Source organism: Micrasema longulum, unplaced genomic scaffold, assembly GCF_059751315.1.
Source record: "Micrasema longulum isolate JH-2025_06_02 unplaced genomic scaffold, ASM5975131v1 h1tg000438l, whole genome shotgun sequence".
NCBI lineage: Eukaryota > Metazoa > Arthropoda > Insecta > Trichoptera > Brachycentridae > Micrasema > Micrasema longulum.
The window spans coordinates 374,415-387,781 of record NW_028277638.1 but is presented as its reverse complement, the minus strand read 5'-3'; the positions used below and the strand labels follow the sequence as shown (position 1 = coordinate 387,781).

Below are 13,367 nucleotides of genomic sequence, written 5' to 3'. Positions count from 1 at the left end.
TATCTAAAGTGATTGACCTTCAACATATACCATAAATCTATATATAAGTTGATCACTTAAGCTTAAATACTATAGAAAACAGGTTTCTCAGTCTCTTGAGTCATCATTTGTGAATAAATATGCATGTCATATTATGACAGTACTGATAATGGGTCAAGTTCATTAACTCAGAAAGCATGTAACATTGTTTAATAGTCAACATTGAAAATAATGTTTTGCTAAAATAATTAATTTTAACATTTTTCCAGTAATATATAAGAAAAAGCACAAAAGAAATGATTTTGTTGATTTTCTGGGTTACCGTGTCGTTTGCGCTCTTTGCCGAGGTTTTGTCTTGCAGTATTGTCTTTTGTAATGTGGCTCATTTAAAATGAGTTTTTTTATAATATTGATAATTAGCAACTCTTACTTAGATACCTCATTATTTATCATAGAAATAAATGACAAGTTTAGTGATGCTTGTATTAAAATCCATAAATTTGGTATAACTAGTGACCAGTTTCATCACTCTTATGACATCCCCGAGACGGCTATCTTTATTATAAAATCAAATCTTGTCTTTTTTATAAAATCAAAGCTATAAAACTTTTCAAGCAAGGACACATTGGTGAACAAAATGAAAAACAATATTTTCAAAGCTCGAGTCAATAAATGGATTGCTAAAAAGACTAGACAGGAAGCTGAGGAATATGTTTCATATATCAGAATATAATTTTAGTTTCTTGAAAGTCCTTTCTCGTTTTATTGATGTAGGTATGTTTTAGAATTGTTTTATATTTCCTTTGAAGTTTTACACAACAATTGATGTGAAAGTATGTACAATTATGTATAAAATAAATAATACACTTACACTCCGGAACGTGCCTGTGGGCCAGTGGAGTGGCTACATCCATAAATAAAAATTAAATTATATTGAATGTTCCTATTGTAGAAACATTTTTTTGTAAACTATGTATTTGTATTTTATATTGGATTAAATAAATAAATAAAATAAACAAAGAAAATGTATTAATATAAATGCTGTGAGGATAGAGAATTCAATATTATACAATAGTAGAACCTTTTTACAAAGTTTTATGGGCTTAATATAATGTCATTTTAATGGGTTTAAATGCAATACATTATTATTGTGGCCCTTCTTTTATCAAGTTCTTGACTGTCTAACTTCGGTGAACCTAATGACTGCCAATAAGAAAGTCTTGAAAGTAAAGTATTAAAAAATAATTAGCAAATTTATTATAAGTGTTGTCCCATCTCTGTTGCAATCAATTTCTTTTCACGTTCCCAACCGTGTCACCAGAAGTCAAAATCTGCTATTTATTCAATCTTCCAAGAGCAACTTTTGTTTTTATGCCCCAATGTCCAGAATGTGTAGATTAGTCAATTTGTCGCATAAATTGGAATTCAACAATATTTTGAGTTTGTCCAAATTTTGGTAGACACTTTATTACCTTCTCTTAAATGTTCTTCATCTCTGTTGTAATATATTAATATAAACAGCTCCCCAGGGAGTTGAATCCAGTCTGTCTACAAAAATTTGTACAAACTCAAAAAATTGTTGATAAATCCACCTGGTTCATGAAGAAGTAAAGAAATTGAAAAAATAAAATTTTCAGGCGTTGCCTAGTATGTAGGTGAAATAATTCAATTAGATGAATCTCACCCGCATAAATAAATAAAGGTTTCAGCTCTTTAACTTCACAAACATCAACAGATGAAAAAATTGAAGGAATATAGATTTTCAACTATGGGCAGAATGGTGAATGTTACACAGTGTGTAAAGTGGCCACTTAAACCAGTCATTGACAGGTCATAAGCTCTGTAGATGCCTGGACTTCTATATTACCTTCTCTTAAATGTTCTTCATCTCTGTTGTAGTATGTTTAATTAGAATTCTTTGGGATAGATCTTCCGGCTTTTTGTAGATCATTATTATTAGAATAATTATTATTTATTTATTTTTATTTATTAATTACATTATACATACATTTGTTAAGGACGGAGACACAGTTTATAGCGACACAATCAGGAACGACCCATGTCTGTGAACTTGCTCCGACTCGCTAGAAAATCCGTGTTGAGTCGGGGCACTTGTAATGCATTCATGACCATACATTCACACACACATATATACATATATATTCGCACATACATATTTATATTATATTTCATACATACATATACATATATGTTAAGTTTATACACATTATTGATACTTTATACATTATTAGAATTAATACAATAATTCTACATCGGGTTAATTTTTTAATTTATTGGTTTCAGAGATTTCAATAAACTTCTACCCAGAGGTTTCACTAACAAACTTAAATGTTCAAAAAGCCTTTTAGGCATAGGCAGTCAAAATAAAATAAAATCATACTTTAAAACATAAATACATAATATGTAATTTGAATATTTCAATTGAATTTTTTTTTTTTATTGGTATGATATTTTATAAATATCATACCAATAAAAAAAAAAACAAATTGTTCAATTTTCAGTTTATCAGAAAAAAAAATGTACTACTTACTTTGTTTTATCATGTAATAATAATAATAACTTTGTAGTTCAATGCCATGATTTATTATCTTATTTCGTTCTACTTGCCCGATTTCATGTACATACTATGAAATACATAATAGGGACCTATGTAACAGTTTTTCGCCATTGTTAAATATTTATAAAAATGTGAAAGAAGAAAACAAATTAAATTTTACAGTCCGTGGTTTGAGAATTGTTATTTATCTCAAATATGGGAACTATGAACTGGAAATTTTTCTAACAAAACTGAATTACACGAATATAACAAAAAAGTATTTGCCGATAAGAGTACATTGACACTAGATTAAAGGCTGGGAATTTATGTAAACTACCAACCTATCTGTTTTTATTATGATTAATTTGATATAGTAGGTAATGAGTGATTTTTGATTGAGTTATTACAAAATTGTGATGTAGTAGTTTTGTACTTCTGTTGTTAAAATCATGCAAAGGTCTTCTGCAATAAAAAATGGCATTTCAATTCATGGGTAATATTGCCTTCTGCGCCTTCATTCTCTAGCAGACGGGCTTTCATCATTACGAGACGTGATGCCACACATAAATAGACCATAGTTTACAATGAAAAATGCTTAAATGAGGAAGTTCAGTGGTTTTTAAAAAAAAAATTTAATACACTTTCACAAACTAAGCCAAAGATTTAAAAAAAATATAATTTTTGTATCGTATTATCAGCGCTATGTGAAATTACTCTGCCTGTGATGTCACAAGTTCTCGTCGGTAAGTTCTGCTGATTTGTAAGTTGGCTTCCCGGAAATCAAAAATCTATCACAATACTATCCTTGGTTGATTCGGAAGAACTTGTAATGTAGTTCAAAGAAGTCAATTTTGAATTGCTTCATACATTTTTGAGAAACTTCGCCAAGCAATTAAATGCTTCAATTTTTGCCGCATCTAAGAAAACATTTTTCGTATCCAATTTCCTGTAGCCCTGAACTTCTTCATTGCACTGCAAGCGTTAAAAACAAAACTGATATCTGTATATTTTCCTTTGTAAATACAGTATAATTTATGGAATATGTACATAATTAGCTATTTTTTAAGCACATTGCTATGGTACTGAGTTAAACTGAAATAAATGTGAACTAAGGAAATATGTATGTGTATATTTCTTTCTTACATGAATGATTGTATGTGTATCGTGATTTTCTATCTCCTTTTTTTAAAATTGTTGAGGGCCACGCAATATTTGTTATATCTTAGATGTACCTGGTATACTGCCCTCATAAGCAAAAAGCCAGCGATTTGCAAAAGTCGTATTTTGAGATATGACACTTTTAGATATTTATCGACTTTATGCAAATTTTTCATAACTGTAAATAATCATAAATTAAAACACAGTAGGTATGTCAATTGTTTCTAATTATAAAACCAATGTGTCATATCTACACTGTGTTTTTGCTTATGAATCTCTAGATACTGTGTTATTGTTTAAAATTATTACTGTTTTTTTTTGAAAACTTAAAAAACATCATGTCGTTTTTTGTACCTGCTGAAATATATTTTTTTTTACTGCTTTTTTATCAAATGGTTTGAAATTTATTATAGAACATTACCTCATAATTAAATCATTGTAATTTTTGTCAAATAGCTGCTGTTTTGCTTATGAGAGCAGTATAGGAGTAACATGTCTATTTATTTGACGTCATCTGTCTGTTTTCATATGTTTTACTTAATTTTTTTCTATAATTTCATAAATATATTTGGTAAATATTAAAACACGTTTTAATTGAAAATGGGTGAGATTTTACTTCCTTTTCTCAGACCGTTTTCTATTTTACATTTTTTATATCTATTTCTGTACTTATTGTTTATTACGTTTAATTAGATATTATTCAAAAAGTCCCATTTGAATATAAAAACGCATATTTTACTTATTAGCTTTTCCAACTGTAAGAATATCTTAATGTACTATTTCTTATTATAGAGTGAACTTTTTGCATTACATATTTGATTTAAACGAAAATCATTTGAAACCTTAACTATTACATTCAGGTTAAGCTCACAGATTAGATTTGATTTTGTGATTTATTTCTACCTGTAGTGCATAATACTACATATGTATTTGTGGTTTGAGAATGATTTTAAGGCTACTTAATTGCGATTGATATCGGCTCTTTTCAACTTTTCGTGCATTTTGATCGCTTTAACATTTTCAGTCTGTTAAACTTCCTAATATTTACTCTCTTTAATTCATGGTTTTTTAAACTTCGGTCCCACAAAAGTTTTAAAGATTTCCCCGTGAATTTATGGGATGGACTACTAAGATGAAATTTTAAAAAATATATTTTTATTTTTAAATATTATTTTTTTTTGGGTCATTACTTTCCTTATGTTTTTTTTTCTTCACCCCATAGCCGTCCACACCAGAACATAAGCCTCCTCTATCTTCCTCCATGACAAAACAGTTTAAATTTCAATATGGTTTGTTTCAGAGGGGTTTTAGCATTTAAACGTTACACTTTCGGAGCGAGTTGGCGATTTTCCAGTGTTGTTTGTTCTTTACCAGAACTGTTGTTAATTCAGTCAAAGCTGCTGCCGTTTTTCTGATTTCCTTCTGACCGGTTTGTTCTCAGTTTTGTAATACTGGTAGCTAGCCATTTTCCACCCTCTCCCTATCTGCTATGACACTGGTGGTAATGTCAGTGTTATTGCTCAAGGATCACAGGGTCTAAGACCATTCAAGATACCAGGAAATAGGACTTTTCAGTAGTGTTGCTTGTGTTATATACAATATGGAATTTTGTAGAATTTTTTAGACAGTCTCCCCCGGGCAAAGACGTGTGTTACCTATGTAAAAAAAGTTGAACAAGAGTAAATATAAAAAATTTCAAGCCTTATTAAGAAAATTGCTCTTAAAAATGATGGTTTCTTAAAGAATTATAAACTGCAGGGTTCCAAAGCCTGCGGGACATTGATTTCTGGTTAAGTTCATAAATGAATTCTTATTAAAATAAAAAAAAAAAACTTTTTATTTGATTTTTCAGTCCTAACCCTATTGATGGGTTTGTTGATGACTACGCCTTCCTGATCAATGGTCTCCTCATCTTGTACGAGGCTACACTGGACAGTGAATGGCTGGACTGGGCCGGCGAACTCCAGAACAAGCAAGATGAGTTGTTCTGGGATGATGTGAACTATGGTTATTTTACCAGCTCTAATAGAGACTCCACCGTAGTTCTGCGGCTGAAAGAAGGTAAGTCATCAATGATTATTTATAGGTTAACTTTATTGGTTTAGTAAAAAATATTATTCACTATGTTTTTGATAGTTGGGCTGTTCAATCAACAGGACATAGAACCCCTTTTGAGTTTTTGTATGAAAATGTTTTTTTCATAACTTCTTATAACATAATATTATGTATTTGGGTTAGAATTTGAGAGTGTATCAATTGCTAGAATTAATTGATTCACATTTTTCAATCGATCTAAAAAGTTTTTTTTAGTTATTTTTATTTGTATTTGTATCGATTTGACGGACTTATGCAGTCCATTCTAACAATGGTAAATACAATTTCTTATAAAAAATACAGTCACCAATAAAATAAAATACAACTAAATAAAATTAAAGCTAGGACAAAAAATTACTACCTCAAGACAAGATCTGGTCTATCTTACTGATTTTTTAAATCTATAAAGACTTACATCAAAAAAGTCCAGATCTTGTCTCGAGTTTATAATACGACACAATCGGGACATTGGTGCATGAAAGCCATAGTTTGTGCTGTGTAGATCGAGGAACAGCACATTATTATTTCGCAACCGGCGGATTGGAACATTGAATGCCATTAATTTGTTCCAGTAACGATGGTACATCAATTAAGCCATTCAGTAAATTAAACATAAATATGGAGTCAATGTTATTTCTACGTTTTTGTAGACTTGGGTATTTAACATTGACTCCATTTCTCCGTAAGTGTAGTCTCCCCAATGGATATATTATATCTTATCACTTTGAGTGACATCCATGAAAATGTAATAAAAGCATTTTAAGTTCAGTTGTTTAACGCGTTATGTTTCTACGCTTTTACAATAGATGGCAGTGTTAGTATAAAAAAGTGGATTAACATTAAAAAGGATATCAACATTTTTTATTACTAAAACTTAAAATTAATATCGTTTATAAGTATGATAAAAAATTGCATTTATAATAGCAAATCACGAACGTAATAAAATATTACGAACACGTTTATTATTTATAAGACTCAAAACCATCTCAAAATGTTAAAAAAATGACAAGCACTCTTGACATTTTTACGATTTCTTCCATATTTTCGCTCGAACAATCATCTAATAGGGAATGTGCAGCCTACCCAGAATTTGGTTTCAATGACTGATATATAATAAATGATTTTTGGTTACGCCGAATATCACAGTTAAAATTCTATTTGAATTCGTTTTATATCATTAAATTGCAATTTTAATTCGTATGAATTCAAAAAATTCATAAACGCGCTGTGATTGGCTGTTCACTTTGTGACGTCACAGGCCGCGATAGTGACAAGTAACAACTAGACGTACCGTAATAATCTGTGGGTGGCTTTGCGTGCGGTTTGTTTATGTGTTGTTTCCTGTGAACAATTTAGTGGAACTGTTATATTTAACTATAAAAAGGTTAAGAAAGATATATAATATCTATTTATTATGTCGGAAATCGGTTTTGTGAAAGCACAGTCGGATAATTTACCAAAAATAGATGCTTTCATGATGGCTGCATTTTTTTCAAACACGGACTTTATAAGTGCCGAAATTAAAGGAATAAAAGCTTCAAGGTATGTTTATTAAGTAAAATAGTATTATATGTGGTATTAATAGTATTAGTTTTCATCAGTTGTCCCAACTACGGGTTTTTTCTGCTTTAAATCTTGAATTTCACTCTTTGCTTTTCATACTTAACCTTAAATATGAGTTGTCATTATTATGACGAAGGAACGTATTGTTTACCTAGGTACTCATAAATATTATTTATATGCCGAGTTGATTCAGTAGGTTGTTTTAGGGATGTCAGTATCCATATTGTCATGATAATTTTAGTAATCGTACCATACTTAAGTGCATTTTTAACATAAATGTTTATGTTCATTGATGATATGAATAAAAACACTCCCCAATACCACCGTAGTTATACTAAAGTACTTGACGATTTTTTCAGGTCATGCAGAGCAAATTATGGAGATAGTGCCATTGGATATGTCCAAGTAAAACGAGTGGGCGATATTTGTATAGTGAAGGCTCGTGTAACTCCTGAACATCGGGTGCGCTTCAAAGCATATTCGGTTGTTTTAACGTGCAATGAAACAGAGCAAGTTATAGAGTCATGCAAGTGTGAAGATTGTCCAGCGTCAGAAGGTTTGTAATATATATTCATACTGTTGGGCTTTTAAGCATATATATCTTATGTCTCAACGATGAGCTGGTTATAATATAAAATACCCTTTTTATTTCATACTTACTTTGTACATCATAATAAATTTAATAAATCTATTTCATTTGTTGATTAATGGCTTATGAGGATATTGCCATTAATATTTTATATATATTTGGCTCACCTCTCATAATGTTTGACAGAGTCGGCCTGTCTTATTCATTGCCTCCTTATTTATACTTCATTGTTGTCATTTTAGGTGGTTGCAAACATGCCATTAGTATGTTGTCATGGCTACATCGAAGAAGTGAAGATCCCCCGAAGACTTCTATAGAGTGCTACTGGAAGCGCTCAAAAATGTCTGCCATCGGGACATCCTTGAAGTTCATCAAAGCAAAGGATTTAGGAAAGGCAAGGACCAGTTTGCCGGAAAGTGATGGATCCTTTTTAAAATATGTAGTTGAAAGAAGCATCGAGTTGGGTCGAAGAGATGTCCAACTAGTTAAGTACTACGTTAAACCGACAGAATTGGAAAATTTATCCATTCATAGCATGGCATGCACGTTCTTCTCGGAGAATATTGGGTCAACATCAAAAGATTTTTTTAATTATTGCCAAAGCAGGATGGGTGCTGCTTTATGTAATAAAGCAGCGAAAGAAACTCTCGGGCAAGCAGACTGTCCCTTATGGCACAACTTAAGGTATGGCCGCATAACGGCATCTAAGGCCTACGAAGCGTCAAATTGTCAGACATTGGAAGGCTCTCTCGTAGAAAGCATTCTTGGTGCTAAAGTGCCTGATAATATTTTTTTACAGCGAGGTAGACTTCTAGAAGATGATGTTTTGCGAGAAGTAGAAAAAATACTCAAGACCACGTTAAAAAAGTGTGGCCTTATTCTTTGTGGCGATCATCCATATTTAGGAGCCTCACCCGACGCATTGGGAGATGATTTTATCATAGAAATAAAATGTCCAAATAGCGATACTACATTTAAAACTTATTTTACAGCGGACAACAAGCCAAGTCAGAAATATATGGCTCAAATTCAAATGCACTTTTCAAAAAAGAAGAAAGGAATTTATTGTGTTGCCAAGCTGGATTTTGAGAAAACCAAAGAAATCAGTATTACATATGTAGACTATGACCAAATTAGTTGTGAACAGTTGATGGAAAAGTGTGAAATGTTTTGGTCTGAAGCTATTTTTAAAAAAATAAGATTCTAAGTGTGTATTAAAAGATTTCTTTCATACATCACTAAATGCAGCCCGAGCGATCACTTTTGAATGTATTTGAATAAAAAATATAGTTGCTTAACATTTTATTGTTTAAATAAAATTTGTCTAGGGAGATGAGGTAGATATGTACTTTAACGTGATTAAATAATAATAAAAAACATTTTAATATATAATGCTTCCATATTTTTATTTGACAAAACCTTTTTTAACATTTTATACAGGTAAATTGCAAAGAGAGTAATTTATATATTATTATTAAAAACAAAGAAAATACACCGCGAACATTGCTGAAGGTAATCATAACACAAATTAATATTTATTCAATAATGGTCACTTTTATTTAAGAAAAGAAAACGTGAACATCAACCGAAGGTAATCAAATCATTACACACATTTTTGAAAGAAAAGTCATTTATATTTAAGAAAGAGAACACATCAACATTGCCAAAGGTAACATTACACAGATTAAAATTAATTGAGAAAGGGAAATATATGAACATTACCAAAGATAATCATTACACACATCAACATTACCGAAGGTAACATTAAACGTATTAAAATTCATTGAGAAAGGGAAATATATGAACATTACCGAAGGTAATCACATTACACTTATAAAAAAAATTTGTACAGAAAAGTAATTTATATTCAAGAAAGGGAACACATCAACATTACCAAAGGTAACATAACATACATCAAAATTTACTAAAGAAAAGGAAAGATGAACATTACCGAAGGTAAGCAGCACACAAAATAAAATTTAAGAAAAGAAAACACACAAGCATTACAAGATTACCATGTACAAAAACAGTATTTATATTTTTATTAGAAGGCCTTGCAGATTGATAATGCCGCATGCTATTATCACCAAATAATCGGCTATTGCCATATGATGATGGTCTAATGTTGAGCCCATTCTCAGCATGTGAAACTCTCTAACTCTGCTTATAACGCGCTCCACATGAATGCGCAAGGCAGCTATTCGTTTTGATTGCTGAACCTCTTTACGACTGCTTTTCGTATTGGCAAATACACTTGGCGGACGGATCAATGAGCATCCCTCCATCTCTAGTAAATGGGAAATATTTTTAAAACCTCGGTCAGCCATAACAGCCATTCCGGGTTTCAAAAGGTCCAAGTATCCACAGTTTTCGATAATGATGCAGTCTGATGCCCTCCCTCCATAGCCGCATGAAATGTAATTTATCAGACCATCTGGCGTGCACGAAATCAAATATTTTAGAGTATTACACCCTTTATACTCTGACCAGGTTAATGCCTGGTGGATAGGGTTTGAAGGTTTTTCGATCTGTAGCTCCAAGCAGTCTATGATCGATTGCACGTTTGCATACCTCGCTCTGAAAGATATCGGAAGATGACGTCTTATTTTATCAGAACTTGGCCAAATAATAAGATCTTGACATATAGCTGCAAGAAGGACAACTGTTTTAGAGAATATCCTACTTACTGTCGAATGGGAAATCCCAAAGTGGAGACCAAGGACAGTGTTGGAATCATCCAAGCGGATTTTTTTTAATGTCACGAGTACATCCAATGTACTTGCGGGTATCTTTGATACAATCAGCGAAATTACATGATACATATCATGTGGAATTCCTAAAAATATCCTTGGCTCTTTCTCTATGAGGAGGAAAAATGAGTTCCTCATTGTCATATTCAATTCAGACTCATCCACTTCTGTCCCATCATAGGCACTACTGTCTTCTAGAGAGGGGACAAAATCTGAATCCGAGTCAGTTGACTCAACCCATTCATTTGGCTCGGGATTTTTCTTGACGCAAATGCGTTCAGTCGAAGTGGGTGACATTGATTTCATCGGAGAACAAGCAGTACTCGTCTTTCCCAAAATTACTGTTGATGTACCCTTGCTTCTCACATTACAAGTTTTATTGACTTGTACAGCCTTGTCAAGATATTCTGGAGGTTCACACAGCGTCATTATTCCTGGCCCGGCAATCGGAGGGAGGTCTTGGCCTCCGTCAACATTGGGTTCACACAAAGCTGGGACTTTTATTGGAGTGAGTAACTCGTTCAATAATTTTAGCCTGGCCCTTTTTTCACCTGTCTTCTTTGCCGCAGGTAATTTGTTCTTCTGGCAGTCAAATTTGCTTGGGACAACATTTTTCTTCATCTGCATGCGACTTCCCATCATTTTGAAAAATGTATAATTTTCCATATCCTCTTGCAGCTGTGAAAGAAAAACATCAAACATTATTTTCATTATAAGTACTTAGTACACGATGGCACTAATTTTGTCAGACAATAAGTTATAAAATGACATGTTAGGGATGTTAAAACTAAGGTTAATTTAATCACTTTCGTGTGTGTGAGTAAATTGTAATAATTGGCTAGGTAAAAAATAATATAAGTACTTACATTAAAATGGTCTTCACAGCAATAACAAGTGGACTTTACTGCTAAATCTTTATTTTTCTTCGAACATCTTTTCATGGCATGACACCATTTTTTTCGTATTGCCTCGATTTTCGGCACGTTGATAAATATTTTCTCAGGAGTAGTAATAGTCGTATTTTTGCATTTAGGTACAATGCAGTACTTATAGTTGACTATTTTAGCCATGACGATGGAAAAAAACACTTCGAAAGTGAAACAATAACGTATTATTAACAGCCGGTCTTCCTACTACAACGACGGCGCGTACTCGAATGTCGAACTGTCAAACCCAATCGCGGTCAATGACGTCACAGCTCAAAAACCCGGGAAGCGGAGCGTTTGGGACAGATTTTAAAAATCCAAAATGTAAATCATAATAACGAGGTAATTATGGGCTCAAAAAAAAAAAAAATTACTGCGTAAGTTTTCTAATTTTTTGCTGATTTTTTTGGAAGAAAAAAAAAAATTCGTGCACATTGCCTATTGACAGGGCTGTGGAATCAACAGAAATGAGTAGGGACTAAATGGTAAATAATAGAAAAGTACTACGATTTTTTCCTTTTTTAATAACGCAAACCTATTCTTTAACTTGGCGATAGGGAAAAGGAGGGTCAGATTGTTTTGACAACTTTATTGGCTGTCAAAACATTCAGAATTCGAAAGCATTTGTTTCAGAACAATTTCTTTTGTTCGAATTTCGACGTGGGCATGGGTACAGATTCTGTGGCTTGAATCTAAAATGGCCATTGACGTAAACGCCTCGTCTTTGGCCCTTTTAGATATTTGAGTTTTTTTATTTATTTATATGGTATATATGATATTGAACAATTTGTAATATAATATAATTAAACTATAAATACAATATAATAGCGAACCGGGTTGCGGTCCGGTTTTTCATTTTCATTTTCTAACACAGAGTTCATAAAATTAAGAATAGTCCAGATGGCGCGTAGAATCATATTTGAATACCATAGTCCAAAAATGTCCCCACTTTGCCCCACTTTCGCCGCGCGCATTCGTGAAGCCGCCGCGTAATGTTGCCAAATGAGAAAAAATATAATCACAACACAAATGAAAGGTAAAAAAAAGCAATTAGTTGATTTCTCTAAAATTTTATTGTGCACGCGGAAACATTGATTGGAATAGCAGAGTAGATAAGTAAGGCGTCATTTAATAAGAGTAATTTAATCAATGAAATTTGAACTTAAAATATAAAACTAATTTTATTTTACATAAAACGGATATTTTTATATCACGTTAAATCATATTTGATGTTTTAAAGATAATTTCGGTCAAATGTCCACCACAGAGTTTAATCCGAGGTCCAATTTTCATTAGTTCTCTCATTAGATGAGCAAAGTAGCGTAAAAAAAATTACTACCCTGGCAACACTAACGAAATGTCCATTTTGATTTCTTCGACAATCTGACAGATGGAAAAATAATTCAATTTTTAAGTTATGTATTGGCTACATACACATTCATTTGCTAATTACACATGAAATGTGATCCCATCCCGTTCCTTTAAGATCCTAGCAGTATTTCTACACTTTAAAAGGACACAACTCGGCATACTTGAATTCGAATCGGGAGTTGCGTACTGAGCGACGTCTACAAATAAACTGATAGGTCAAAACGTAAAACTACTAATTTATGAGTAGTTTAGTCGCCTTCTGTTTGATGCTTGTATGCGGTTTCTGGACTATTCTTAATTCTATGAACGAGTTATTTATTACTCGTTAAAATGGCCCCAAACTGGAATTTTTTGAATAAATAACAGTTAAAAATGAATAA

The 13,367-nt window shown here is 32.1% G+C and overlaps 3 protein-coding genes across 7 annotated transcripts in view; 2 read left to right on the top strand and 1 right to left on the bottom strand.

The window, feature by feature from the left end:
• Nucleotides 1–13,367, top strand: part of LOC148281537 (spermatogenesis-associated protein 20) — a 232,790-nt gene that overhangs the window by 3,629 nt on the left and 215,794 nt on the right. For all 5 annotated transcript variants that reach the window (XM_088226546.1, XM_088226545.1, XM_088226549.1 and 2 more), the window contains exon 3: nucleotides 5,547–5,755. In XM_088226546.1, coding sequence (XP_088082672.1) covers nucleotides 5,547–5,755 — 209 coding nt within the window. The remainder of the gene's footprint in view (nucleotides 1–5,546; nucleotides 5,756–13,367) is intronic.
• On the top strand, nucleotides 6,938–9,860 carry LOC148281539 (uncharacterized). Its single transcript, XM_088226552.1, has 3 exons — nucleotides 6,938–7,330; nucleotides 7,711–7,907; nucleotides 8,183–9,860. Exons 1-3 carry the CDS (start codon nucleotides 7,203–7,205, stop codon nucleotides 9,145–9,147), a joined length of 1,290 nt encoding a protein of 429 aa, XP_088082678.1. The 5' UTR covers nucleotides 6,938–7,202; the 3' UTR covers nucleotides 9,148–9,860.
• On the bottom strand, nucleotides 9,958–11,775 carry LOC148281538 (uncharacterized). Its single transcript, XM_088226551.1, has 2 exons — nucleotides 11,557–11,775; nucleotides 9,958–11,368 (listed from the first exon to the last, which is right to left on the bottom strand). Exons 1-2 carry the CDS (start codon nucleotides 11,758–11,760, stop codon nucleotides 9,974–9,976), a joined length of 1,599 nt encoding a protein of 532 aa, XP_088082677.1. The 5' UTR covers nucleotides 11,761–11,775; the 3' UTR covers nucleotides 9,958–9,973.

Bases quoted from the DNA above. Each gene is read 5' to 3' on its own strand.
- LOC148281538 (XM_088226551.1), bottom strand. From the start codon at position 11,760: ATGGCTAAAATAGTCAACTATAAGTACTGCATTGTACCTAAATGCAAA. The intron at 11,369-11,556 runs GTAAGTACTTAT...TTTCTTTCACAG, and splicing joins GCTGTGAAGACCATTTTAAT to CTGCAAGAGGATATGGAAAA.
- LOC148281539 (XM_088226552.1), top strand. From the start codon at position 7,203: ATGTCGGAAATCGGTTTTGTGAAAGCACAGTCGGATAATTTACCAAAA. The intron at 7,331-7,710 runs GTATGTTTATTA...CGATTTTTTCAG, and splicing joins AAAGGAATAAAAGCTTCAAG to GTCATGCAGAGCAAATTATG. The intron at 7,908-8,182 runs GTTTGTAATATA...TTGTCATTTTAG, and splicing joins AGATTGTCCAGCGTCAGAAG to GTGGTTGCAAACATGCCATT.